At 38.2% G+C, this 27,023-nt stretch overlaps 4 protein-coding genes across 6 annotated transcripts in view; 2 read left to right on the top strand and 2 right to left on the bottom strand.

Annotated features, from left to right (window-relative positions):
• cenpp (centromere protein P) overlaps window positions 1-4,751 on the top strand; it is a 56,062-nt gene extending 51,311 nt beyond the window's left edge. For both annotated transcript variants that reach the window (XM_027015257.3, XM_027015258.3), the window contains exons 7-9: window positions 2,013-2,092; window positions 3,656-3,747; window positions 3,938-4,751. In XM_027015257.3, coding sequence (XP_026871058.2) covers window positions 2,013-2,092; window positions 3,656-3,747; window positions 3,938-4,056 — 291 coding nt within the window. In that variant the 3' untranslated portion in view covers window positions 4,057-4,751. The remainder of the gene's footprint in view (window positions 1-2,012; window positions 2,093-3,655; window positions 3,748-3,937) is intronic.
• ippk (inositol 1,3,4,5,6-pentakisphosphate 2-kinase) lies at window positions 4,121-14,308 on the bottom strand. 2 transcript variants are annotated; one of them, XM_027015277.3, is made up of 13 exons: window positions 13,938-14,308; window positions 12,319-12,378; window positions 12,021-12,116; window positions 11,848-11,914; window positions 10,968-11,089; window positions 10,749-10,838; window positions 10,378-10,436; window positions 9,726-9,798; window positions 7,428-7,698; window positions 7,120-7,255; window positions 6,785-6,887; window positions 6,620-6,699; window positions 4,121-6,510 (listed from the first exon to the last, which is right to left on the bottom strand). In XM_027015277.3, exons 1-13 carry the CDS (start codon window positions 14,016-14,018, stop codon window positions 6,285-6,287), a joined length of 1,464 nt encoding a protein of 487 aa, XP_026871078.2. In that variant the 5' UTR covers window positions 14,019-14,308; the 3' UTR covers window positions 4,121-6,284. The 2 variants fall into 2 exon arrangements, with proteins under 2 accessions (XP_026871078.2, XP_026871077.2); XM_027015276.3 differs by having other exon boundaries at window positions 7,120-7,261.
• Window positions 14,309-14,945: 637 nt separating this feature from the next.
• LOC118240376 (protein BTG1) lies at window positions 14,946-16,460 on the bottom strand. Its single transcript, XM_081705270.1, is given in 3 exon segments — window positions 14,946-15,269; window positions 15,271-15,349; window positions 15,776-16,460. Coding segments are annotated over 3 exon segments (453 nt in total). The 5' UTR covers window positions 15,898-16,460; the 3' UTR covers window positions 14,946-15,017.
• An 893-nt stretch (window positions 16,461-17,353) lies between these two features.
• Window positions 17,354-27,009, top strand: atrip (ATR interacting protein). Its single transcript, XM_027015234.3, has 14 exons — window positions 17,354-17,667; window positions 17,987-18,283; window positions 18,578-18,657; window positions 18,839-19,009; window positions 19,843-19,958; window positions 20,051-20,148; window positions 20,260-20,340; window positions 20,432-20,558; window positions 22,769-23,458; window positions 23,795-23,934; window positions 24,048-24,142; window positions 24,246-24,335; window positions 24,623-24,884; window positions 26,744-27,009. Exons 2-14 carry the CDS (start codon window positions 17,998-18,000, stop codon window positions 26,815-26,817), a joined length of 2,310 nt encoding a protein of 769 aa, XP_026871035.2. The 5' UTR covers window positions 17,354-17,667; window positions 17,987-17,997; the 3' UTR covers window positions 26,818-27,009.
• The last annotated feature ends 14 nt before the right edge of the window (window positions 27,010-27,023 follow it).

Raw genomic sequence — 27,023 nt, forward strand, 5'->3', positions numbered from 1 at the left:
GCTACAGTCCCATACATTAGAGACGAGATACTGATGGAACACGTACACGTGTATAGACAACAGATTTAAAAAATGTTATCTATAACAAACTCCTAATATTAAAGACAATATTAAGGACAGTACTGTTTATTTATACATCAGACCTGCCTACATAACCTGTTCACTCTTTCTCATGTCTTAATAATTGATGACAGATATCTACTTAGGGCATAACATGTCTTTCAAGGATTAGTGAATAATGGTCATGTCAGGCAGAAGATTCTAAATTAATGGCCAAGTTGAGAAACCTTTGAAAATATGAGCTCAGACATGTCAGTAGTATCAACAGTGGAAGGAAGTGTTACTACTGATACACAATAGGTTTCTCTTTAATTTTCTTTTTACATTGCTAAATAATAAATTTAATAAATAGCATGGTATCTAGGTAACTTGTACCAGTCATTTTAAGGGATAAAAACATACTATATAGAGTTATTGGTAAATGTAATAAGGGCCCCAATGTGTTTTTGAAAAGTTGCCACATCAGAAATGCAGGTTTCTCTTTAGCCCTGCCAGGCATAAATTTCTCAATCAGCATCAAGGCCCGTCTTTTGGGTGTGCTGATATCTTTGACTATCACATTATCATGCTACAAGGCTTCCAAGTAAAGAATTTGTTGGCTTTTTAGGAATAACATAAAAGCCTTGTCTTCGTAGGGTATGTATGGTATGCTAATTGTAGGTGGAAGCTTAATGATGTTTCACAGTCTAATGAAATCATGACAGTTTGTGAATTTACATACAATAGCCATAACTCAGAGGTAATAATTCCCAGGCACTGGGTAACTAAAAGCAATAGTTATTCAAGACTATGGACAAAACAAGCATCTAATGTGTAAGAAGAACAATGCTTGGTTTTCACCCCTAGAGGAAATGGAGACATCCATGTGTATAAGGATGACAGGACTGACCCACAGAAAGCTATTTTGTGCTATTGGAGTAAGTCTTGGAAAATGTTTTTGACACTAGATGTCTGCTCAGACTGGGGAATAGATTGTATGCGGTGCGGTTCACATCACATAATTAGAGGATAGAAAGGCACATTATTAACTTTTAAAACTGGTCATTAGGTGTTTTGTCTGGTTTTATGTTTTGTCTTAAAGCTAATTGTGCTGGCACGGCTCTGAAAACACACCAAAGCACTTAAGAGCATTAAGAATTTGTGCTGTAACTTCAATAATTTAATAATTTCTTCTTTGAGATAATCGTTTGACTTTGATTCTTTCAGTGTTGCATGCTAAAGTTACTTCTGAAATGTTTACTTTCTGGCAGATTATCCTTAGTCTAAGTGAAATTAATTTGGTCTCTTTCAATTAATTTGTGGCTTGTCTGAGAACTAAGATTTTGCAAAGACCTATTTAACTGGCATCCTTGTAATCCTTATAGAAGGCATAAGGGCTCAGTGTACTGTAATTTCTGCCATTGCTCATTAATGAATCCCGAGGAACCCTTCCCCACCCTTTTTCCACTCACCTTCATTCTGATTGTCAATATGAAATTCTATTTTCTGTGCCGACATAGTATTTCAGTTTCAACTATTATGTGCGATTTGGAATAAAGATTACCTCTGCTCATGATACAAGGTTAAAAAACAATAACTGCAACATGGGGAAAAAACAGTCATTGAGTCACTGTAGAACTTCCATTTTTAAATGTCACTTTAGTGACATTTAAATAGTAATCTCAGCAAACCAATACAAGAGTGAACTGTAAAAGATTGTTGTATATTGGTGTGGCAACTAAAGAACCACATAGCTTTGTAAATGAATAAAAGAAGCGACATGTTTCATCTTACAGCTGGGAGTAGACAACCCCCTTCCAACTAGATTTTAGAACATCTTAAATGGAATGTTGCAATATATCTTTGCTGTAATCTTTCTTTACCATGAAAATGTGAAGGTAGCTGCTTTTGGCAGGAGCACTCCATATCTCCATATTCCCAAGAATGATGCCCCTTTCACTGCTGCTTGATAGGAGAAATACCCAGATGTGGTGTGCCTTCCAGAAGGATGCAGTTCTGAAGTCATGATCATACAAAGTCCCAGTCTTACAGGGTAAGCATTTTAAAGTTTGGTGAGTAATAATTTGCAGCATTAGCCTTCTTTCATTTTTAACTAAATCAGTGATTCTTGTAACTATCAGTAGGGACTCTTTTGTGCATCACCAGAACCTGAGTTCAGATCTCAGCAAAACTCATCTATGGCTGGGTGTCCAAGAGAGTTCAGTTAGACTTGGGGTATCATCAAGCATGATTTCTCAACAAGCTGAAAAAAGAACTGTCCAACAGGAGTTTATATTACCTATCTTTCTATTGGACACTATTGACTTTGGGGTTACGTTTTCTGGTTAAGTGAGAAATCCTGCTTTGTGCAGAACCTCCCTGTTCTCTGGTTAGGAATGATGGCTTACAGCAGTGCTGCACAGCTACAGCTGTGTGCCAGCTTACGTGGACAACACTGGACAAATAATGCTCTCCTACAAACGCGATTAGCATAGTGAGAATACAAGTTCTATAATGAGGTGTGTGGTGTACATTTAGCCTTGATTAATAAAATAACACTGAAGTTTTAGCACTCATGGCTGGGTAGCATGCGTTTATTAAGCATGAACCATCTCCAGTGAAGGCACTTCAGACATAAACCTTTAAAGGGTGTTGTCACTAGTGCAGCACAAATTTCATGATTTGTTTAATTCAAATGTTTTAATGCAATTTTCAAAACGTAGCAGTTCTCAGAGAAAAGAGCTTGTAGTAGTGATTGAAATATCACTTTAGTGATATTGTAACATTAAATGAGTTCAGGCTGGGCACGTCTGCAGTAAGGTACGTCAGAAGTCACTTGCCACCAAAATTAGCATGATAAATTTGTTCCAGCACAGGCTACGAGACAAATAAAAATACATGCTGCACTCCAACATCAAAAATGCCCACTAAATTGCCCACTAAATCTTGTTTTGTTGTACTTGCACAATTTTAAGCTGTTTTTTAAAATTCAGTACTTACCTGCAATATATTGCGATAGTTATTAGCACAGTCCATTCTAATTTTTTAAAAATTAGTCATTTTCCAGTTGCATTATGTAAAGACTAAAAAAAACAAAACTTTTTTTTTCTGCAGTATCAGCCATCACTGGTCATCATAAAGAATTCTTGTATAAAGATATGCATTAGAGACATGTAGTTCTTCAGTTACAAACAGGTGGTTGCTTCTTCCATCAGAGGCCATCAGTTCTTGCATCATCTCTGTTCCAGCACAACGAAAGACAGGCAGACTGTACCATGCTGTAACCAAAAGATGGAACAGAGGCCCCCTCACACACAGTCTACATATGAACTTCCCCTAACACTTAACTCAGATTAACTATGAAGACCTATACATGATGGTGCCTATACATGAGTAAAATACATGAATGAATATATAAAACTGTCACAGGTGGCTGGCTCAGTGTGTCTGACAGAAAGCACATTAACTCTTACATTCCCAGATTAGTTGGTGTAGTATGTCAGGGAGAATCGGACTTCAGATGGGAATTGCTGTTATTTGTGTACATGGTTTTTGATTAATATTTATGACAGACTTCATGTTTGAATTGGGATTAAAACACTTGTCTATTTGACAGGTATACCATGAACATTTACTGGAGCATTAGTGTGAGTAAAGAAGGAGTCATCAAACCAAAGATTGAGCTACTGATGAAGATGCCTGACCAAGGTAAAATTACTTACAATATGAATGGTCAGTATGACATAATACAGTTAATCTGTCAATTCTGAAACAATTATAAGGTTTACAGTGATTGTAACCATTTAGATTTAAAGCAGTGATCATACACACCTTTGCACAACATTGTAAAATTAGCCACTGAAAACCCAAACATAAATTTCACTCTGTTTGGTAACAGCCCAACAAATGGATTCCCAGAATGTGATGGAAACTGCACCTGAATGCTTTCGAAGTCTTCTGATGATTTTTGGGGTGGAAATCTCAATCGAATGTTTAATAAAAACCATGCATTTCTGAACTGTAATGGCACCAGACTGAATAGATCTGGAAAAACAATTCAGTGAAACTTGTGTATCCATGATCCCTTTTAAAAATAATTTTATTCAGTATTACCACCACTGTAGAGTGACCCATTAGGAAATGTATTAATCCCATCTGTACACATTCCATCACGTATATGTATGTATGTGATATATATACACACACACACACACACACACACACACACAAACACCTATTGTATGTAAATATACATCATTAGACCATATCTAGAAAAATAAATAATTTAAATACAAAATGTGACAGCAAAATCCACTTTGTATTTTGAAAGTTTAACATTTTAGTCCTTACTTCAGCTGCATCACAGTGATTGTGATTTCTTTAGACATTAATATTCACTCCTACTTAGGTTCAGCAGTTTAGCAAATACAAATCCTTGTAGTGGGTGTCATATTTAACAACATTTCAAGTTAGTACAAAGATTTATGTTTTATTTTGAATGAAAACCTTCACTCTGGCACAAATGGATTTGTATCTTGCATTGAGTTAGTCATTTGGGTCTTGTACTGGTTTCTCCTTAAACTGGATGAAGCTGTTTCAGTATTTTTTATACTTTTGTAAGGACAACATTCTTTGACTAAAATCAGTATGTCTCGCAGTAAAGAGACACAGATGTACACAAGGAGGAACAATAAAAGTGTTGACATATTAAAGGCTGTCTGTTATACTCTGAAGTTTTGACAACTGAAACCATAAGGCCCCAAGAACTGACAAGACACAAGACATACAGGTTCATGAGACCATACAGATTTGTAAAGGATGATGTGTGGCAAGATAAAGGAGGTAAATTTAACTCAAACTTCAAAGATATACAATCAACATAGACTAAGGAAGTGCTGATGTTTTGTCACTGGTCAATCTGCAAAAATGATTTGACCAGTCTTTGACCCTAGGTCTAGCACTTTAGTCTGCATGCCTAATGTCAGTTGAAAATTAAACAAAACAAAATGTAACAAAAAATTAAAGTTTGTGAATATAATGAAGTGTATTTCAATCAATTAGGCCAATACACAGGTATTAGCAAAGGGTAACAGGCACCTTTACAAACCAATTGTAATAAAACCAAAAGCAGGTCATTTAAAGTTTTGCCGGTCTGTAAACTACCAAAACTGCCATCCCAGTGCATTACACTGTATGTGCAAACTGGTAAAAAAAAAATAGTTTGGTAAACAACTTTGGTCCAGTGTAAGTCTCTGCATAAATATGGTATAGCTGTTTTCAGTTAACCAAATACCACTTAAGAAATTAAAGTTTAAGTTTTGAGTCAACTACAGGGCTGGGTCATTCCAGTGTCCTTAGACTAGCTGGATTTTTTTCAGAACTGAAACCCTTTGAACCCCTGACAAACATGGCAGCATGGCATAGACTGGGGGAACAAACCAAACACTTTAAATACCGCCAACAAACTACTTTTTACAAACTAGACTTACATTGATTCATTACTTTCTTTCTGAGAAGTTAGCTCAGATGCAAATATTTAAAGAAAAGTAAAGGTATCAACAGTATTCAGGTGTGAAAATGCATTCAGCTTGCCATCATTACTGCTGTTTGTGAATCAAACTGCAAAACGTCAGTGGTCACAGATCTAAAGATGTGTACTAGAGCAGTAGTCTTGTTTCACCTCAAGTATACACCTTTCTCATGTTTACTATTAATTTTATTATTTGTCTCTAAACAGACATCAGTATCTCCATACTTGCAACTTATTGAGAACCTCCCTTTTCAGTTCCTGAAAACAATTTCATTCTTCCTTGCACAAAAAAATTCAATAATAATAATAATAATGATAATAATAATAATAAAGTTGATGTGAAGACCATCAGCACAAGCCACCTTTGGCACCTCTACCACACCACTGTGTGCTGCGTGATAGCCCACTACCACTTTGCCCTAGGTCTCCTTGCTGATTTTTCACTACTTTAGCTAGGCACTGTGCTTCAGGGCGCAGGCCCAAGTAAAGGGGCCCCACAGGAAGAGAATGTCTGACTAAGAACAGGAGAGCCAATGCCAGGTACATCCGTTGATACCAGAGGCCCATCCAAGTTAGCATTAAAAATATATATGGCACATCTTAAAAAGGGAGAAGGGCTGATGTGTAAGGGAAAAAGTTTAAATCTTCAGTTTGTGCATTTTTCATGGTTCACAGCAGAAGCAGCACTGGAGTAGTGAAGACAGATAAGGGGGGTTCACACAGGGTGAAAGAGCAGCATGCATTCCTGGTGTTCTTTGTAGAGGTTGGAAGAAGGCCGGTCCTGTGAGGTGTTTGTGCTCCGCAGGTAGTAGTTGACAATTTTGGAGTCCAGCTTGTACTGGTGTGGGATACTGTCTGATGGCTTGGGGTCCAGATCGAGGATGGAGACAGAGTAGGTGAAGCAGTGCTTTGCAGGCTGAATCACCAAATTCGGCTGTAGTCTGTAAGCACAGGCCATTTTGCAAACATAGTGAAATGCTGGCATCTCAAAGGTTACAGCCAAAGCAAAAATTCTTTGAAAGGCATCAAAAAAGGTACAGTATTACTTACTTTTCATCTTGTCCACAAGGTGCAAATGTGATCATAACTGAGCAGTCTTTGGCAGTCATTGCAATTCTGTATTGGAGGACCTAGGGTGCCAAAGGGTAAGGCTAGTAAAACCCTGCTTAAGTGGCCTTCATACATCCCTCCAATTCTTGAGCTTCAGAAACTTACCTTTCCAACTGCATATTCTATAGATCCATCATCTTCAGAAGGGTAAGTTTTCACCTTTTCCAGGAAACTCTCGTCATAGGGTCCATCAATTTGTAGTCTGTTCCTGAAGGACAGATTGGTTTCATACATTAGGTTTTAGTTTTTTAAAATACATTTTAATTGATTATAATAAAGTGCAGTAAAGAAAAGAATGTTGAGTGAGAATATTACTGTGTACACCATACCACCTATAAGGCATCATGACCAATAACGCTGCAAAACCCAAGACCAAACATCAGCTTGTGCGTTTGCACCACCTAGCGCTTACAAAACAACATTACAGATTCAAAACTCACCTCTCTTTAGGAAACTCCTCCAGATACTGTTCCACTCTCTTGTACAGTGGGTAGAGTCCATCTATGTCCAGGTTGTCCAACATCTGAACTTGTAGGATTTTTGAAAGGACACAGTCCCTGGGCAAACCATGACTGCCTGTAACTACAAAATGAGTGGTTAGAATTTCCCAAAATGAGTAATGCAGTATAGAAAGAGCAGAAATATAATTATTAATACTGTTTGTAACAACTTTGATTATATTTTACTTAATTTTGACAGTTGCAGCTAAGACACCCACTCAGCTCACACTTTCAGTAAAAAGTCTCACCGCTGCGCAGTGGGTCTCTGTGGAGGGGGCTGGCCTCACAGAACTGTCTGCTCTCAGCCTTTCTGGGCTCTACTGAGCGCTTGGAGTCCCCACTGCTCAGCAGGGCACTGCAGATCAGCTGAATGAGCTCGCTGAAGATCGCCTTGCTAGACTGGTGGCCATTATAAAGGCTGATGCAGTGGTGAAAGTAAGGCCGCAAGTGCTGGACCAGCTCATTTAAGTCTGGCTGCTGTTTGGCGTCGTCGTTGCAGCTGTAAATCAATTCCCCACCCTGGAGAAGGGGGAGCAAAAAAATGTGACAGAGTATATACTGTTCATATTTCAGCAATGCACCAGTGCAAACAAGTGGAAACGAGTCTTCAAAGAGCAGATACTGCACACTGGCATGAACAGGATATGCAACATCCTGATGACATCTAATGCTGCATTCATACTGGCTGCTATGGTACCTGATGACAAATTATCGTATATGCAAAAAAAAAAAAAAAAAAAAAGTAACAGTTGGCAAGACCACATGCTGGTATTCATAGAATGTCTAAACTTACTTGGTCATACTGATTATTGGTGCACTAAGAAAACTAGTGAAACTCAAGACCACTACTGTTTTCAATATGCTTCTACTTATTTGTTCATATTATACAGTAAAAGTTTTATATGGCAGTTTACCATCTCTATAACAAAAAAGACAAAGGGGAAAATTAAACCAACTTCAGTTCACAATGGTAGATGCTTCATCACAAAGATGATCACTTCCAAGCTGACTCTTCTCAGCTTCATTGTGTTGACCTGCCCAGATTACTTCACTAAAAGATGTTGCACCTCCTGTTGCTGTTTATTGTTCACTTATTTCCTGCTAGATATGGAATGGTTACAAGTTTTAATGCCAATGCCTGTGGTATAAAACTCAACAAATCATATTGTTTCAAAGCTGAACAGTTTCAGTATCCATGTAACATGTATTTGGTATTATTCCTTTTGCAAAAAAAAATAATAATTATTGTGATTTTGGATGCTACATATTTATGCAGTGCACCCTCTTATGGACTTAAGAGTGATATACCACTATAAGGAAACTGCCATTTACTTGCCATATAGACTGTTGCAACTTGAAAATAATACTTTCTAAAACTTAAATAATTTGACAAATTATCTGAAAGGAGGAAAAGTTAAATTTCTAAGACCATATGACCGCTATCTTCCAAAAGCACTATATAACACAGTTAAATAGGTGTATGGAGCTGCTAACAGGACCAAAACTAGAGGGAACAGCCCAAGATGGGGAAAGAATTACTGGAAATACTTCAACAGCAAAAATGCAAACAGGGTAGAATTTGCTGTTTTTTCATAAAGTCATGCAAAACTTGTAAATAAAGGTATTGTTTTCATTGGCATGTCAGCCATTTTGTTTGTATATAAAATATTTACTTGAATTATACCCAACACAATTTGACACCAATTCCATGTTAACCCATGATAAAGAAATACCAGCTATCACAAGCTACAATGAAAAAATCTGTAGTAACTAAAAGCCATTTACTACAACCTCATGAAAGTGCGGTCTTTTCAAGGAGCACTGGGTCATGTTTGCAGTCTGGATCCTAGTCTGACTCATTTCTACTGCTAATCTGAGTGCATATCAACATTCCATGTAATTTCTTACGTATGCTACTTCAAGGTAAAACCCTAGTCTCTAAATAACCCATCACTTTAGGCAGGTCAAACTAAGCTGTGCCTCACCTTGGTGGTCAGCAAAAGTAGTTGGCTGCAGTCTGTGAAGTAGCTGAGCAGAGAGCAGTCAAGCTAGGCAGTTATGCTCTTACAAGATTCATACAAATATACTTCTTTGAAGATGTAACAAATTAAATTTCCAATGTGAACATAATGTAGCACACCGGCTTTTAAAATATTTGGTGTGTGTGGATATTATATTATCAAAACATCTGTCAGCACATACAGACAGGTGAAGAGCACCTGCAGGTGCAGACACTGAAACTAGCAGCCACTTAGTTCTCATGAGATTATAACTTGAGTACTTCACCAGGTCACTGGCAAGCTGGACAAAAAACAACCAGCATGATCCATATCGAGCCAGACAGTGATTAGTCTGCGCAGCACTGCATTAAGCTAAATAAGCCTACTACCTAGCATTGGTAACTAGGTCACCTAGCAGAGCCAATAGCAACATGGTCCTGCAGAAAAGGAAGGGGAAGTCCTGAAGTATGGAACTGGCTGAGTTTACAAACAATCCACACCGTTTGAGCATTACTACATTAATGGTGTACATGCCAGTGATCTTACCTTAAATATTTTTAAGTTGTTTTGTGGTTCTTCTAATAAGTGTTTGATCGCAACATACATTCTCTGTTTGCTCCTAGAAAGAAAGTTGATTTGAATGAACACAGGCTGGTGTACTTTCTCAGCTCAGGATGCTAATAAGAAATTTGTTTAAAAGTACAGCACATCTTAAGCTTTGGATCAAGCAGTAATAAACACTACATTTTAACAGATTTTCCCCACTGCAATAGCAGTAAATTAACAGTAACAGTACCTTAACTAATTTGAAATACTTAAGGACTTCAGGTATATGAACAGTCATCCCAGCATAACTATTTCCTCTATTCTGTACAAAACCTTTTCTTGAAGAATATGATCCTGTTAGAATTCTATGGAGAGAGACGTGCTTTCCTGCTTTTGAGAACACTCAAACTATACTAGATGCAACTCAATGCAACTCAAAGCAAAAAAAAAGTGGTGGTAATGCATCATGCTAATGTCACCCAAGCCCGATGGCAACGAAGTACATGTTTGTACATAATGTAAATGGATGAACTCTATCGTGATTTGAATAACACTGGACATTTATTTCATGATTCTTTAATGTCCACCATTTATTTGCAGAGATTAAATAAATGAAGTGTTACAAAAGGAATGTGTACTGATGAGAACTTACCCTGAGAAGAGATCCAAGGGACAATACCTGCTTAGTCTGTTCCACTTCCCATTGGCCAACTACACAGGGGGGAAAAAATTATGAAAAACAAAAACCAAAACATCTTGTTCCACAATGATCTTAAAATTAAGCTTATTTTTCAGTTATTGGTAGTGCCCATTACTACTTCCCCTTTGAGCACAGGGCATGTAAACACACAAACCAGTCTTCAGGCATTATTACGGAACACAGACTAATTCGCTATTATCATTCACTACAGAGCTGCTGTCAGCAGAAGTCAAGTTAAAGCAGAAGTGGAGTATCATGTTACAAATGACCAGAAAACTGTCCAGTTCATGGCTACTGTCTCAAATGTAAAGGCTGAAACTTACCTTAAAATGCTGATGCATACAAAATCTGCACACCTTTCGCTTGCATTCCTTGGTTACATATCTTGAAAAGGGCAGAAAACCACATTTTGGCTGCAAGAGTCAATGAAAAGAGAATCAAAGTACAAAATGTCTGCATTTGCACTCATGACAATAATATACCCCAAGGGCAGTTTAGAGTTTCCTCAAAGTTTTACAGGTGAGCCACTGAAATTATCCTACCTTAATTTCTACACAGAGAGGTGGTCTGTGGTCTCCAAAGTGGCATGGTGAGAGCTGGGTAAGATTTGGAAGGCACAGACCACAGCCACTGAAAGTGTCCATCACTTTGTCACACCGCAATTCTGTGCAAGAAATGAACTATTAAAAAACACTAAAGTGTAAATGAATACAAAAAGGAATGTTAAGAACAACATTCAGACGCAGACCAATACATTTTGTCCTCAGGGATAAGCAACAATTTTACAAATATAATCTTGTTTATATAATTCTTGCCAATTTCCCCAAACTTTGTTGCATTGCTTCTATCAGCCATAAATGATGCAGCCTTGTCAAATGGCTCAGCACACAGAGATCAATACCTGTCTGTCTATGTATGGTATCCATCAATGTGTGGCACAATGCTCATCAGTGACAGAAGAACTTAACCAAGAATTTCACCTAAAAAGGGAAGGTCTAGTCTCTTGCTGTTGACCTCTAAACATGGGCAGTAGTGCAGTAAGGTGTGCTTCTGCTAGATGCAGTCAGCCCTTCAGCTGGCTGACCTACTCAGTACTTCAAGAGCAGGACACAAACTGGAGTCAGCAGCCCACATGTCACATGCTCCTGTTGTATTTGCCATTTGTTTGTTGCAGCAAATTCCTCAAATGATGTGACCAAAGTTTCCTACATGAGCTTCCATAAATATGCAAATGCAAAAACCAGTTCAGCTTATGTAGACCAGATGGAAATTCTCTATTCTTACAGCCTTTTTGTCTGTCATGTTAGGTTTCACTTACATTACTGTTGATTTCTTAGCGTATCACTCATCATCGTTAAATGAAGTTGGCATGCACCATTTCACAAACAATTTAAAGGATCATGATAGGCCAAGCAAACTTACCTGGTCGCTCTTGCTGGACCTTTAAGGACAGCTGCCTAACAAACTCCAGTGGCAGTTTGACCACCTCCTGTGGACATTCAAAGTAACAGTTTTTCAGCCTATTCACTAGGTCACTCCCTTTGATCAGCCAGGAAAATATTTCAAAAAGACCAGAAAAAATAAAGTTGACATACTCCACTGTGCACATATTTCTCCCCCAGCAAGGGCTTCATGACATTTTTGTTATAATCCACTATGTTACGTATGTGTTGGAAGGCCTGTTCTGTTGTCTGTAAAATAAAACAAATAAATAGCGAGCAAGAGATGAATTAGGCTATTCTCTTGAGGTTTACAACTTGGATTATTCAAGAAGTATGTGCTGGTTCACATGAACTACAGATTCACAACCTCACTATTAAAAGGAATGTTGTACATATAAAACAAATATTTTGCCTAGCACAAAGATCTTAGACATGAGACACAAAACTGCACCTGATGTGCATTTTCTGCATCTTCAGAGGGATACTTCAAAAGGCGAAGGACTCTAGAGTGCTTAAGGGAAGAGAGTAAAAAGCATTAGTATTTTTTTTGTGTGTGTGTGTGGTGTTGTTGTTCCATCATCTGTGTTGGGCTCAAACCCAAAGGAGGAATGTACTTATATGCATTGTAACATGGAAATATGCTCTATATATGCAAACATGTGCGCATCTTTAACTGAACTTGTGTCGTATTAATCTAATCCAGCAAAATATTAAAAACATGCAAGAGCTTTACAAATATGATCAAATTAAAGTTTCAGAGAGCTCCATATTTTGCATACATTATACAACCTGTTACCTTCCTTGCATTTTGCTTCATTTAAACTACACATGCAGTTAGGCTAGAGTGTCTCTACAGTTGTGCCCTAAAACAATTCATCTTTTCTACAAACTAGTTCAACTAGGTTACATTTTCTGATTGTGGTTTCACACTCCCCACAAGAGAAAGCGTTTTTAAAAAACTATTTAAAACAGTTAGTTACAGTGCAATGTAAAAAAAAAAAAAAAAAAAGTGACAACAGATGTACAGAATTACAGGTTTTAGGGGGGAAAAATAGGACAATGACTAATACTTTAGCTTTAACATGAATTTTTGCTTATTGTGGCCTCATAAAAGATAGAGCAGATTGACTAAAGATAAAAGCAAGCAGGGCCCAAGGTTTTTCCAAAGACTTCTAAAGTCAAATAACGTGACGACCAAGACTTCGGCCCAACAACATTGGAGAGAGAATGTGTGTCAACAACAAACAAACTGACTGGGCAGGAGGTGAAAGGTGAAGTTATGACATGATCCCTTTCTACATCTCACACCCATTTTGTTGTAGCATAATCACTACATTCCGATAATATATTTAGTCTCTGGTGCAGTCAGTGATTAAGGTTTAAATATAAAGAAATAGGATTGCTATGTGCTTCTCTAAACACAGGGCCAATGTCCACCCAAATCACAATTCAGAATTAAACTTGCCGATTAAAATAGGACATCTGCTTTGGTACCGAGTTACCGATCATTTTGTCTCTCTATACATGGTTCAAATTCAGGACAGAAAAAAACGTAATTATCAAACCATCGTTGGAAAGTTGCTACGGCAAGGTTGAACGACTAACCGATAACAATTTGTTAGTTATTTAGTTATATGACGAAATAATTTGCCTTATGTCGGGATCACTTGAAAGATTAGAGGTTTTAATGAAATCATACAGAGCATGTAGTTAAGTTTCTTAGCAAAGTGTGGCTGGCTTAGCTAGGTAGGTAAACAGTGAGAGGTGCGGTCCAAAGAAATGTCGTCAGGAGAGCTAACTTAGCTAGCTAGCGTTAGCGAAGAAAGCTAGCTAGCTATGTAGCTACGCTTAATAAGGTAGTTAGCTAGCTAATAAACTACCATCACAACGTCGTTTAAAATAAACAAACGCTTACACTGTGCTGGTAATTTGCTCCTTGTGACATCTGACTAAGCCTTGTTCAAACATCTGGTTTGTGTCTTCCTTACAATAATGTAACTAAGCTATCTTAGCTAAGCTAATTGAGTGCTCCCGGTGAGTTCGCTGACTAGTTCCAAGTCTGTCACTTACCTGAACATGAGAAACAACAAGGCTCTTGTTCCCTTCTCCGTGGTATTTCCAGTCATTTTCATCCATTTTATCCAGTTCCATAACACAGCAGAATTAACAGAGAATTCCTTTTTAAATAAAACGCGAATATAACAGAAATATAGCTAATTAGGCCAGGCGCAAAGTTCCAGAGAAGAGAAGCGTGCCAGGACTTCTTTGACACACTACGTTTTTAATATCGCTTTAACCAGAACCTTGGTCTTGGTTGACCTTATTGGGTGCACATTTGAGTCCGAGTCTTCGTTTGTTGTTCAGTGCACAGCCGGCCGAAAGTATGAACTTTACAACACTGGGCCGGTCAAGGAGCCCAAGCTGAGCAGAACTGGCTATACGTCATACATGACGTGTTTCCGTTAACTATTAAGGGTTTTTTTTCGTTATAAACTAAATCTCGACAAATACAAGAAGAGATCGCAGCGCGTCAAGTTGTATTGCGCACACAAAGTTACTTCTGTAAAGTTCCTGTAGATCAACTGATAGCGCAGGTACTGTCATACTAAAAAATATGCAAGTCGCTCTGGATATGGGCGTCTTTCACATGCTGCAAATTAGAAAATTAGGTAGTTAGCTGTATAGATTATGATATCTGAAATATTTTATAGGCTATTTCGACACACACTTCAGACATATTTAAAAGTCTGTAGATAGGGGCTGTACTGAAGAATGGTCCTTGCATTGATAACAATGTGTCCCCCTTTTTTTTATACACACCCACAGACACACACAAATGTCTGTTTTTGAAAGTGATTACAAGCTATGAATAAACATTTAATAAATTCCAGAAACATATTTATTTTACATTTAGAAAACATTAGTTTTACAGTTGTTTCTAAAACATTTTACAGCTTAGTTACAATGAATGAATAAATACACACACACACACACACACACACACACACACACACACACACACACACACACACTATATATATATATATATATATATATATACACACAGACACACACACTCTTAATATTTAACACCATTTATTAACAAAAATAATGCCTAAATAATGCTAAAGGTATAATAATGTTATACAATTAGCTAGACACAGTCATCATGTTAAATGACTTGGTCAGGCTTGTCATCTTATCTTTACAGCTGTCAACAGAGCTCAGATTTTTGAATGAAGGAGGAGTGGATTCATAGAGCACACAAGTGGAACCATCTTCTCCTATACGGTATGACACTTCATATGGGTCAGCCCACAGGGTAAGCTCACTTGGTAACAAGAAAAGTTGTTCCCTGGTAAGTCCAACATTGCAGGCAGATTTACCTATCAAGGTATCCATCCATCTTGTGATTGATCCTAATACACATGTAACCTGAACCTCTACATGGACCATGTGGGAACTAGAAGTGTTTATAGTCTCTAAAACAAAATAAAATACTACTGTAAAATTTAGCATATTTTTCATTTATATATATATATATATATATATATATATATATATATATATACAATTGACAGTGATGTAACTGTCTGGTTATATGCATGTTTGGTTATATCAAAATGATAGGGTAAGTATTTAGTGTCCATACACACTGTTCTGTGACTACGTTGTTAGTTTGAGGTTTAACATTATCCTTAAAAACATGAGTCACTTTTCTTCACAAGACCAGACTTTTCATTGGTTATTAAAAAATCAACTACAAATGTGCCAACAAAAACAATGAGTGCAACAGTACATCAAAAATGTTCATTTGTTATTTTTACTCTAATTACAGTAGACTAACTGGTAAGGAATGCTGATTATAAAGTCTGAAATATTAAATGTAATCTGGATTTTTTTTTAACTTACCTCTCAATTCTTTTTTGACAGAATGGCTAAAATGTTAAAGCTGGTCTTCAGAAAGTTGCCCAGTTCCTTTCATTAATTTGGTAATAAAGTTTACAGCTGTAGACACTTCAGTTTTCATTGTGAAATATTTTCATGAGCTGCAAAATGACATTTCTTTTCTGATGCACATTTAAACAAAAAAGTATGAGTATTTTCTACTTTCAGTTCATTTAACAAGTTATTTTGCTGAGAGCCGTGTGGTCGGTGCTGTATGTTGGAAATTTTTCTTACAAAGATAAAATGACCACTAAATACAATTTACCTATTTCAGTTCATCAGAACAAGTTCAGATGGATATTCTGTCTTTGCTGCTGACAACCTGACCATTACCTACAGAAGAACTGAGAATTAACTGACTTTTTCACAAGTCACAAATAAACTTGCAGTGATAACCAACAGTATACTACTGAATGTCTTTGGTCAGGTTATTTCTAGATTAAATATTTAAAATGTAGTTTAAATGATTCATTTAGGCTGTAGTACACTGGAATTGAACACAGGACCTCATACATGTGAAGTATAAGATACATTGAGTTACCACTGAGCTATATTATAAATAAAACTTGTTAAAGACATGCAATCTATTGGCAAAATAAATGGACAAGCTCTTAGACCATGTATTCAAATACCATCCCGATAAACACAAATGTCCCTTTGGACACCTGGATACCTGGATAAAAGCTGATAAATCGAACATGGCAAGCTGTTTTGAATTTAAAACAGTGGATACCAAATGTCATAGAACAACTTTTTTCTGTAGAATGGATGGTAAAAATATATAAACCAATTATAGAACATTACTAATATTTTAAGTTTTATTACATTGTTGTTGTTGGGTTTTTTTTCAAATTTGTACTCCAATGTAAACCAGTGCTTGTTTACATATTGATCATTTAAATTAATTAAGCAGTAGAACAATGTTTCTGGGGGAAAGGGGGTGCAGGGGTCAAAATCAGCATTAGGTAAGATAATACAGTGATCCAGTGTAATATCCATGTTAGGATTGGTTTAGGGCTTATTTTTTAGAGCGGAAATGACACATTTTTATATCCATTCTATATTGAATGCTTTATCATTATCAACAACAGTAACCTTGTTATCACTGGCAATGGTCAAACTCCCTTAAATTATGTATTTGTCATATTTACTAGGAAATTAAGATTGATATTTAGGTACCGACTACTTACTTAATTTAAGGAGAAACTTCTTAACACTCCTTACTTCTGTATATGTTCAAAATAATGTTCGATTAGTTCATAGTTTCACTTGGTGCCTGTCCACTGGACCCTATTGGAACCCCTGTTGGGGTCCAGTGGGCAGTGGACGCTTGGAAGTCGTTTTTGCAGATTGAGATTAAAGCGAGGTTGCAATTGTCCTCCCAGGTTATCACAGCCATAACTGTAGACCAATTAAAATATCCTATTATTTGAATAATAGGCCTATGTGTTCTGACCAATGAAAAGCCTGTATACATATGCCATACTCTACCACACTTTAAAAACGCAGGGGTTTTTTTTCTAAAACCAAAACCGAATTTTTAAAAACAATTTTAAAGTTAATCCAGTTCTTGCAAATGAATTAGATAGTAATTAGATAATTTGCAAGCATTTCTCACCATGTTGACTAGCTATCTTATTGGTTGCCGGCTAACTACTTTGAATTTGCCGTTAGCAAATGTCTAGCTAAGATAGCTGACTCGCTAGTGGACTTTTTCACTGTGGTAGCGCTAGCTTTAGCTAGCGAAGCTAAATCGTTATGTAGCTAATTATGTCATGCTGCAAAGTAATGTGCCAAGGATAATTCAGATTAATTCACTCCGCTCTTTGTGTTCCGCTGCTGTCTAAAATAGGTGAGTCTGCATTTGTATGCTGCTACGGTGAATTTGAAATTGGCAGGATAGCTAAACTACCAAAGGAGCGAGATAAATGAATGTGATGGCGGTGCTGCCCAACACTAGTTATCTAACCTAGCTAGCATAGCTGATTACCTCAGTAGGGATTTATTCAGTCTTTCCGTTACCATTATTGCATTAGTGAGAGCTACTTGGAAATTAAAATAGACGTCTTCAGGCTTGTCGTTATACTATTTAGTTACTTTGAACCATTTAAACAAATAGCTCTTCTATTAAATAACCTAACCTAGCTGTTGTTGCCATTATTCCTTAAAAGGTTTTAACAATATGGAGTATCCTCCCAGCAAACGCCTAAAAGGAATACAGAATGAAGATCCATTTGGGGATGACGAAGACTTTACACAGGACGACCTGGAAGAGATAGACATTATTGCATCGCAAGCTATTATAGCCAGTACCAGCAAGAGACCACTAGAATCCATTTCTTCATATTCAGGAGAACGAAAAGACGCACCTGTAATGGCTGTCAGGAAAACAGTTTCCATCGGAAGCCACCAATCAGGCAGCAGTAAGACATGTAATCATATGGAACATCAAAGCAGTGGCACATTTGGTTAGTATTAAACCAGTACCAATTTCTATAGTCATGTGAAACAGACATTGGTTAGCTTAACACAACACATTTCTTCAAGAAACATAGACTAAATGTCTTAAACCAGTGTTTACCAACTTTACTCTTTGTGGCCAATCCACAAGGCACAGTTTTATCTTTCATCTGTTCTTACTATCTCAGTTTAAACTAGAATTAGGAAACACTTTTAAATTACAGATTTTCTAGTGCTGAAGATTTACTGCGTGTATTGATGGTATACTCTAGCATACTCTGTTTTTAATTCTGAATTTCAAGGAAATGCTCAAGTATGTAAAGACAGAGATGACTTGTGCTATAGCAGACTGGAGACACAGCAAGCAGAATTAAAGAAAAAGGTATTTAAACAGTTATGACTTTTAAAATATTAGTGGTTTATTCAGAAAAAAATGCTTTTTGCAGGAAAATTAAATATTAATATACAGATAATAACAGGAAACATCTGTATGACTTTGACCTTGTTGAATGCTCTGTTACAGTCCTGATGTGTTTTGTGCTAAATTAACCTGCACATTGCAGCTGAAGGAGGTGGAGGACCAGATCTTGATGAAGAATGGTGAGATCAGGGTACTGCGAGACTCCCTCAAACTGGCCGACCAGGAGAAGGAGCATCAGAGACAGGCGAGTCTTGCACTGGAGAGACAGAGGGCCCTTATACAGAGTGGAAAAGAGAAGGAGCTTTCAAAGAAGGTCAGTTGTTTTTTGTGCCCTCTGATTATTGGGATACTGAGCTGTGATGAAAATTGGCAGGTTGAAAACTTAACAGGATGCTGCTGTTTTGAATAATACAAAGGAGTCACTACCTAACATTAGCTACCTTGAGTCACTAATGTTGTTAAGGAGAGGGTGTGCTTGAGAAAGATCTGGAAAGATTGCGTAACTTGCCATTACTCTTATCAAAATGCATGCTTCTCCCTACACTGGTTTCTTGTAGTCCTACTACTGAAACCAGCCCTATTGGCCAACTGGCTATAATGCCATTGGGTGGGAAGAATGACTAAGCTTGTGTGTTAATTATTGCACACTGCTGGCTAATAGTTGAAATAAGATGTCATAACAGGCTTCTTATGGTTTGGATGCTATGGTGCTGCCTACATTAATGGCAAGTTGTTACATTTCATTTTTTTTATCTCACTAACAAGAACTGTTATGAAATAGTTGTATCCAGTTTGATTAAATGTGTGAAGGCTCTTCTACATTCTGAACTCTTTTTTTTTTTAATCAAACTTTGATATGCATTATAGTTAGAAGCACTGCTGGAGCAGTTAGGAGAATTGCCCATTATGATGTTACACTTTGCCAAGTAGTTTTTGTAAAAAGAGGTCAGCTAATACATCTTTCATTCACAAACTAAGGAATGTTAACTGTTGTGGTCACCTCATGTCTTTCAACACATTGAGAAACCATCTGTTCTTTCCTTGACTATTGGGACAAAGCCTGAGGCTCGTGGATATAGTATGAAGCTCTTTGAAACTGAGATTATTTTGTCTATCAATCATCGGCTTGTTTTGCGTTGCATTTAGGTGGAGTCTCTTCAGTCTGAGCTGCACTTTAAAGAAGCTGAGATGAATGAAATGAAGAGCAAACTACAAATCTCTGACCGCGGAGGGCGGCTGGTTGGCACTCCTGTGAGAAACAGGTGAATGCAGCAGTTTGAAAATTCTACAGATCTGTTCTTGAGATGGATACACCCCAGAGTAGAGCGTTAATTCTCACTCTTCTGACACACAGTGCAAACTCTCCTGGAAATCATGTATTTGTGACTAAGGAGACCTTCTCAGCAGAGCTGTCTGTAAGACCAGCAGACACCAAAGGTCTTCATGCGGAGGGTACGATCAGTTATTCATACATGCTGAAATGGCATTTATGAGATGTACATTTTTAATTGTGTGCCACTTTACAGTACATGCCAATAATTTTCATATCTGAACCATTTCTAGATGTGGAACAATTCCAGGCCAAAAATGACAGAGAGGCAATCAACTCAGATGCTGCCCTGAATTCAGACTTCCCTCACAAAGGTGACCTTTGGCCACCCTTACGTTGTACTTAACCAAAAGGCTCCCCTCCCCCTATATTACTGTGATGCTAAAGTTCACTTCTCAATTGCAGGACCCGTCTTGTTGCATCTACTGCTCCAACATCCTTTGAAGCCCAGCTCTTTGGGCCTCTGCCACTTGCTGTGCCTCAGTCCAGAAGCTCTTACTGGCCTCTTCGCCCAGTCAAAATACCCTAGTCCGTAAGTAGCCATCCCATGCCATTGCACTGCATTCATTTTTGAGTGGTGAGAACAGTGCAAGGCACTAATGCCTTGAAGAAAGCTTACTGCTGACTAAAACTTTCCACAGCCATTCCTCTATTTAGCCAAGCAAGTACAGTTAAACTGCAGATCACTGCCCTTCTGTTTATTTGGTGGTGTTGAGAATGTTGTCGATCTATACAGCAAAGCTTAAAGGGAAAAAATGATATTTTTCAGCCAAGATCTTTCTGTTTCTGAGTATTTGTATGTGTAAATAATGCAGTCTGACATATGGCTTCGGTACTGAAAGACATACATTTGATGTACAGATTCTCATTGGGTTTAAGCACATTCCAATGGGGATGTTGTTGAAATATACACACCCTGAAAGTTGCTTCTTTTCGCCCCTCACTTACTTTTACATGTACAATTTTACATTTCCACAAATCGATGACCATGTCTGCTTCAGAAGCAGAAAGAGTGCAAATTAAACATCTCCATCTGTACTTACTGTACACTTGTTTAGATAAACAGAGTCATCACAATGGGATGGAACTGTAAATCTCTCACAAAAACTTGTGCTAAAACTATTGGTGAGGTGCTGTGCACAGTGTTGGTATTGGTATTGGCACAGGTAATGGTGTTATGTAACCAGGATACAAAAATGGTACTGTATTTGCAAATATAAAGAAAATGCAGTAATTACAGTACTGTACATTTCCCTTTTAAAATACTGTGGTTACCAGCATGACTACCTTATAACATTACAGCATGTATTCCTTCTTTCTTTTTTCCCCCCCATCTTTTATTATTCTAATTGAGTGAATGGTTCCCATAACTGTTGTCACACTGAAACAGCATCAGTATTAAATCTAGCCTGCATTTATTTAATTACATATTTAAAATATGTACCATGCTTTATGTTCTGCTTCTTACCCTGGAAACAAACATTTCTATCTTTCTGCTGTGACTCGTGCTTACTTTGGCCCTGATATTGTGTTCATAAAAAGCAATGTCAGGATATATATTTAATGTTGTATCTAATTGTTTATATTTAATTGTTATATAAAAGCCTCAGGGCATATTGTAGATGAAATATTTGTTAATGTTGGTTAAATATTTGTTGGTATTTTTTAATGTAATCACTGTAAAGGTCTTTTAAATGTTTGTCTACTTTTAACCCCTTAGCCCTTAAATAAACATTTCCTGCATTAGGGAGCTGAGGTTTATGGTTAAAAGCACTGATGAAAGTGTAATGGGGGGGTCCTTCTTTGCCAAGAGAAGATGTAGGTGTGAGCTGTGTGTGGCCTTGCAGTTGGCAGGCTTGCATTCTTTAAACTCGCTGCAGTTGGGATGGAGGGACTGCTTTTGTAGATTATTATTTGTGAGTTTCCCTAGAGAGATGCATTACATTTTTTTAAACTTTGCCTTAAATTGGAGACTGAATTTGGAGACCCTTTGCTGTGAACCTTCGTGCTGGAGCCTCTCACACTCAACACCGCAGTATCCACCAAAATATGACAAATGGTGGCAGTGGTGGGGATAATGGGATGGCTCTTTATGGTGGTCAGATCATACACTTGTTGCCTGATAGACCTGGGTTCGAGACTCAGTGTAGTTGCAGCCTTCGCTGCAAATGAATTTTCTTTTGTGTTTAGTTGACAATAAATAACAAAGTACTGGAGTTCAAACAGACATGGATGCCAATTTGTTCCTCATAATATGTCCTACAGTCGTTCTCAGGTGATAAACATATGTTTTCTAACAAAAGTACTGTCGTGGCAAAATTTCAATACCACAGGTTTGGTATGTTCTTATTGATGCCACATCATTCTATACCTGTCTTGAATGACTACACTGGTGGAGCCTACCTGTTTGGCAGGAATGTAGGGCATTTTGTAGCAATGGGACTTCTCAGTAGTGCTGGACTGCTCAAGAAGGGTCATTTTGCTTTTATGGAAACCTTTTTTTTTTTTTTCCCTTCAATAAATCTGAATAAATCTGAGTTGTTTCTGAATCTGCACATAAATACAGGTGCTTATGGACTTTGTTGGTGGGTATACCGGCTGACACTAGGGGACCTGTGTTCTGAAACTTTGGCAGTTAATGGGTTAAAAAAATAAAGTAATCTGATTTTGTTACTTTAATATAGTAATACTTTTGAACCCCCAAACCCGATTTGCCAAATATACATTCTCTTTCTTTTCCAGTGCATCCGCAGCTGCTTCTAGTACCTACTGCACAGAGTCTCGCACTCTACGGCAACCCCAAGCTCTTCTCTCCCAGCTGCAGAGTCTAGCCTTGTCAGGGTTGTCCATGCTGCCCCACCACCCTTCTGCTCACACTGAACTCTGCCCTGCGTCGTCCGCTCAGCCTACCACCCGGACCTACCCTGCCGCGGTCCACCTTCTCCCCTTGCTTGCATACCATATGAGCCTTTACTGTCAGACACTTGAGGCGCTCGACAGTTCCCACAAGAGCCCCCACCAAGGAAGCTCTCTGTCGACCTCCTCAGAGCGCAGTGCCACCTCCACTGCCGAGGACTCTCTGGGCACCCAAGAAGAGTTTGCCCTGGCCGCCATCAGGGCACTTTACCACCTGGTGTCTGAGAGCAGTGAGGTTGTGCACACACTCTTGCATGACCAAGAGGGAGGGGTCTTGGGCAAACCCAGCGAAGGGGTGCCTGACCTCAGCCAACTACAGCCATTGTCAGGTCACGGTGGCGGGTTGGGGAAGACAAGCGGAGAGCCCCCATTGCAGCACCCATTGCTGAAGAGGCTCTTTCAATTGTCAGATCCCAAGTTCATCAGCTGTGCCGGCCACAAGGAGGTGCTGGTGAGCTGTTGCCTCAAGACGCTCTGTGCACTAGCTGAGAGGGCGGACCAGAGCCAGCTCTGGAGGTAAAGGCCTTAAAAATTAAACTACAAAGGAAGATGAATATTGGCTTACATATTCAAAAGAATATGAGACCATTGAAATAAAATCACTGATATATTTATGTCTAGTCTTAAGCAGCTCTAAAATAATCTAGTATGGTGATGTTTCTAATCTGCAGTTCCAATAAATTTAACTTTCTTTTTGGGTTCCATTGAATCTTATCATAGTGGTAACATACCATGTTCTTGTATGTTAATATAACTTAATTGTATCACAGCTGGCCCAACAGTAATAATTTGGGCTATTCTGTTATTTGTCTGTCACCTGTATATGTGCTTTTTTTTGATTTTCAAATGCAGATTGAAGGTGGTGATAAGTCAAGTCCTGCCTCAGAGTTTGTCTTTGGAATCGCCATATAATATCGTTTGTCTTTCTGTGAAATTCCTGTCTCTTGTGGTTGACTGTGATGAGATGGCTATCAAGCTTTGCTCTCATAACTGTAAGTGTAAAGTTCTTTTCTAAGTATCTTAAGAAATGCCTGAAATGTAAATAATATAAATCATAAATATAAATTTGTATATTATAAAATACCTCTCAAAAATATCTTTTCAGTTGACGTGTGCCCCCTTCTCAGAGTTTTCCAGTATGTAACCTCTACACCTGATAAGACCATCACAGAATATATGTTGTCTCGTTTGGAAGTTGAGGTAATTGACATAACACACACGTTATATTAATTAATAGATTTTTTTCCAGTAGTGTGGAGATGAAAGCCCTTTGGGTGAACACCACTGATGCATCTGTTAACAGGTCATTCGACTGTTGGCCAAGTTGTTCACTCAGAAGACGTCCACGTGGCCTGCTCTCATCAGCGAGTCATCTTGCCAGTGCAGTGGAGAGGTAAGAAGTCTCAGACACAGTTTCAAGGCAAGAGGGTGCGCTGACAGCTTGACACCATTAAACTATAATACTATCCTCCCACTCATTTTGCGGTCTGTAAATGAGGTATTGGTTTAATGTTAGTCACTCACTTCTGGCAAATAAAGTAGTAGCAGGAGTGCACAGCCAGATTCTGGTCCCATATCAAAAACGCATCGCAAGCCATCGTTACAGAGCTCAAGTTGGAGAGACTTGTTGCTGATATCATGTTTTGTTTCTTTTCGCTGCGTTTGCCGCCTCATGTGCAGGTGGTGCGTACAGTGGTGGTTGTCTTGCATAGGCAGTGGCTCAGAATCAAGGGGAATGAGAGGCATGTGATAAACAGCGGCCAGGCATGGACCAGCCCCGGGGTCCAGTTACTCCGGGAGGCGCTCATGTTGCTGCACTGGCTTCTACTGAATGACTCCTCATTTTCCATGCATTGCCTGGAGGTGCTGCATATGTATCATCAGGTCATCCCCGCCATCAGAGACACTCTCCGCAAGATCCCCGATCTCTCTGAAAGCGAAGGTGGGCTGTTGAGTGGTTGTTTATACCTTGTTTTTTTTCATTAGATAAAAGGGATATGAAACAGGTCAAATAATGCCCCCAGAACAGAAATTAGAACAAAACTGAGGAAGGGACTTTACTTGAAAGTCAAGAAGCTTTTTCCACAGTCACTATTTTGTTTTGCTAACAAAATGCAAGCATATGCCCTGGTTTCTTAATACTGAAGGCTGCTACAATTGTGGCATTGTGATGCCAGTGGTAAAGATAAAGGTAAATACTATGTAACTACCATTCCACTGATTCATACTTGGCTATATACAAGCACTGGCTTTATCCTTGTTTCACATCTGAAAAGAAAAAGATCTTGATTACTGCTTACTGGAGTCTAGTCTAGCCACATTTTGCCATTGTTTGTTGAAGAGTGGTGCAGTAAGAGAAAATGTCCATACAATCTATGGATAAGCCAAGCCAAGAAAGTATTATGTGGATATTCAACACTTATAGAGCTTGTGTTCTAATATTCTCTGGAATAAGATGGGGATTAAGAGAAGGCTTGCCTCAGATAAACAAAGTAATCAGAACTATAACCTTCCAAATATGTCAGAACTAGGACATTACGGCATTTAAGCATCAAAAGCAAGCCTTTGTGGTCACTGCAAACATTAACAGGCAGTCAGTGCAAATTAACCAGGGTAATATACTCTTGATAAGAGGTGCTGCATTTTGCATTTGCTGAAGCTTCTTTTAAAAGTGCAGGGCAACCAACCACCAACACAATCCAGTGGTCTGTTCTAGAGGTTACAAAACCATGCAATAGTCTCTTGGAACCTTATAAAGCTTATGATGTTTGGTGTTTTGTCCTGGTCTTAACTTCCTCCCCTGCACCTGATGCAGTCCCCTGTGGGGTTGTGGTTTCAGATAGAGTACACTGTGTGCAAATTGGCTGTTGCTTTTCACCGGGTGTGAATGATTTGATTATAAAAACTGGTTTCTGCCTGTACAGTGTCCTTGGGTTATAGAAAGGCTATAAAAATGTGACTAATGATGATCATTTTGCATCAACAATTCAAAAGACTGATACAGCACCACAATGAAAGAAGCAATGCAAAGTTTATTCTTTAAATTTATATCAACATATTCTTGATTTATCTTTATTATACCTGTTGCAGACTATGCCTTCAACTTGGATGTATCTCCATTTTGCATAAACATTCTGGCCTCTCGTGTAGACCAGCCCAGTGGAAGACTTTGTATATGCTTGAGTTGGCTTTACAAGAGTTGCCTATATGTGTCCTTGATTCACTTTCCAGTCTCTTTACATCAGTTTTCATTTACCCTCCTTTTACCATAGTTATTGTTTGTTTTTGGAGTTTTTTTGGGGGGGGGGGGACAGAAAAAGCCCATTTTGCTAAGGAGTAACATAACAGTGCTCGTGTAACTGCTGGATCATTGTTCTTTTTCTCCTTCCATTCATGCAGCTGACTTATCTACATTCTCATCCTCCCATTCGGTTGGCTGCAGTAACCAGACATGCTATATAGCGTTACATGATATTACATCACAGAGATGCTTGTGTGTTTGTTTGACACCTGCTCTATTCACTTTGTACCTTATTCCTCACTGCATTGTTAAATGTCCTCCTTCTCCACTGCATTTCCTCCTTCTGTGATCAGGCATGGGGTACTATTTTAGGCTTCGGAAATCAATGTGCACTAGTTTTCATGCTTTATAATGCAACGTTTAGCTTTTTTTTTCTTTTATCATAAAGGCTTCAAGAAATATGCATTGGCATTATGACCTCTGGTATAACAATACAATGTGTGGTACTTGTGGCAAAGGATTGCCCTCACAAAAAACATTTTTCTGCATTTCTTCTTAAGAATTGGCCCTTGAAGAGATCTGTCGGCCAGAAACGGAGGATATTGAAGACATGGACATTGACACGGGTTCTTGATGACCTGAGGTGAAAATGGTTTATATGCAAGCTGTTTTTGACTAGGCCATTCAAATGTATTGTGATCTTTATGTAAATATGTAAAAGGAAGGCTGAAGGAAGGTAATGTATATGCTGTATTTCTCATTCTTTGACTTGTCACCTTTATATAGGTGCGCACTTAAATCCTTTATTAAAGAAAATGTAAAAGTGGATGACTTCTCATT

The sequence above is a fragment of the Electrophorus electricus genome, chromosome 22 (genome assembly GCF_041902795.1).
Source record: "Electrophorus electricus isolate QZ-2024a chromosome 22, ASM4190279v1, whole genome shotgun sequence".
Classification (NCBI taxonomy): domain Eukaryota; kingdom Metazoa; phylum Chordata; class Actinopteri; order Gymnotiformes; family Gymnotidae; genus Electrophorus; species Electrophorus electricus.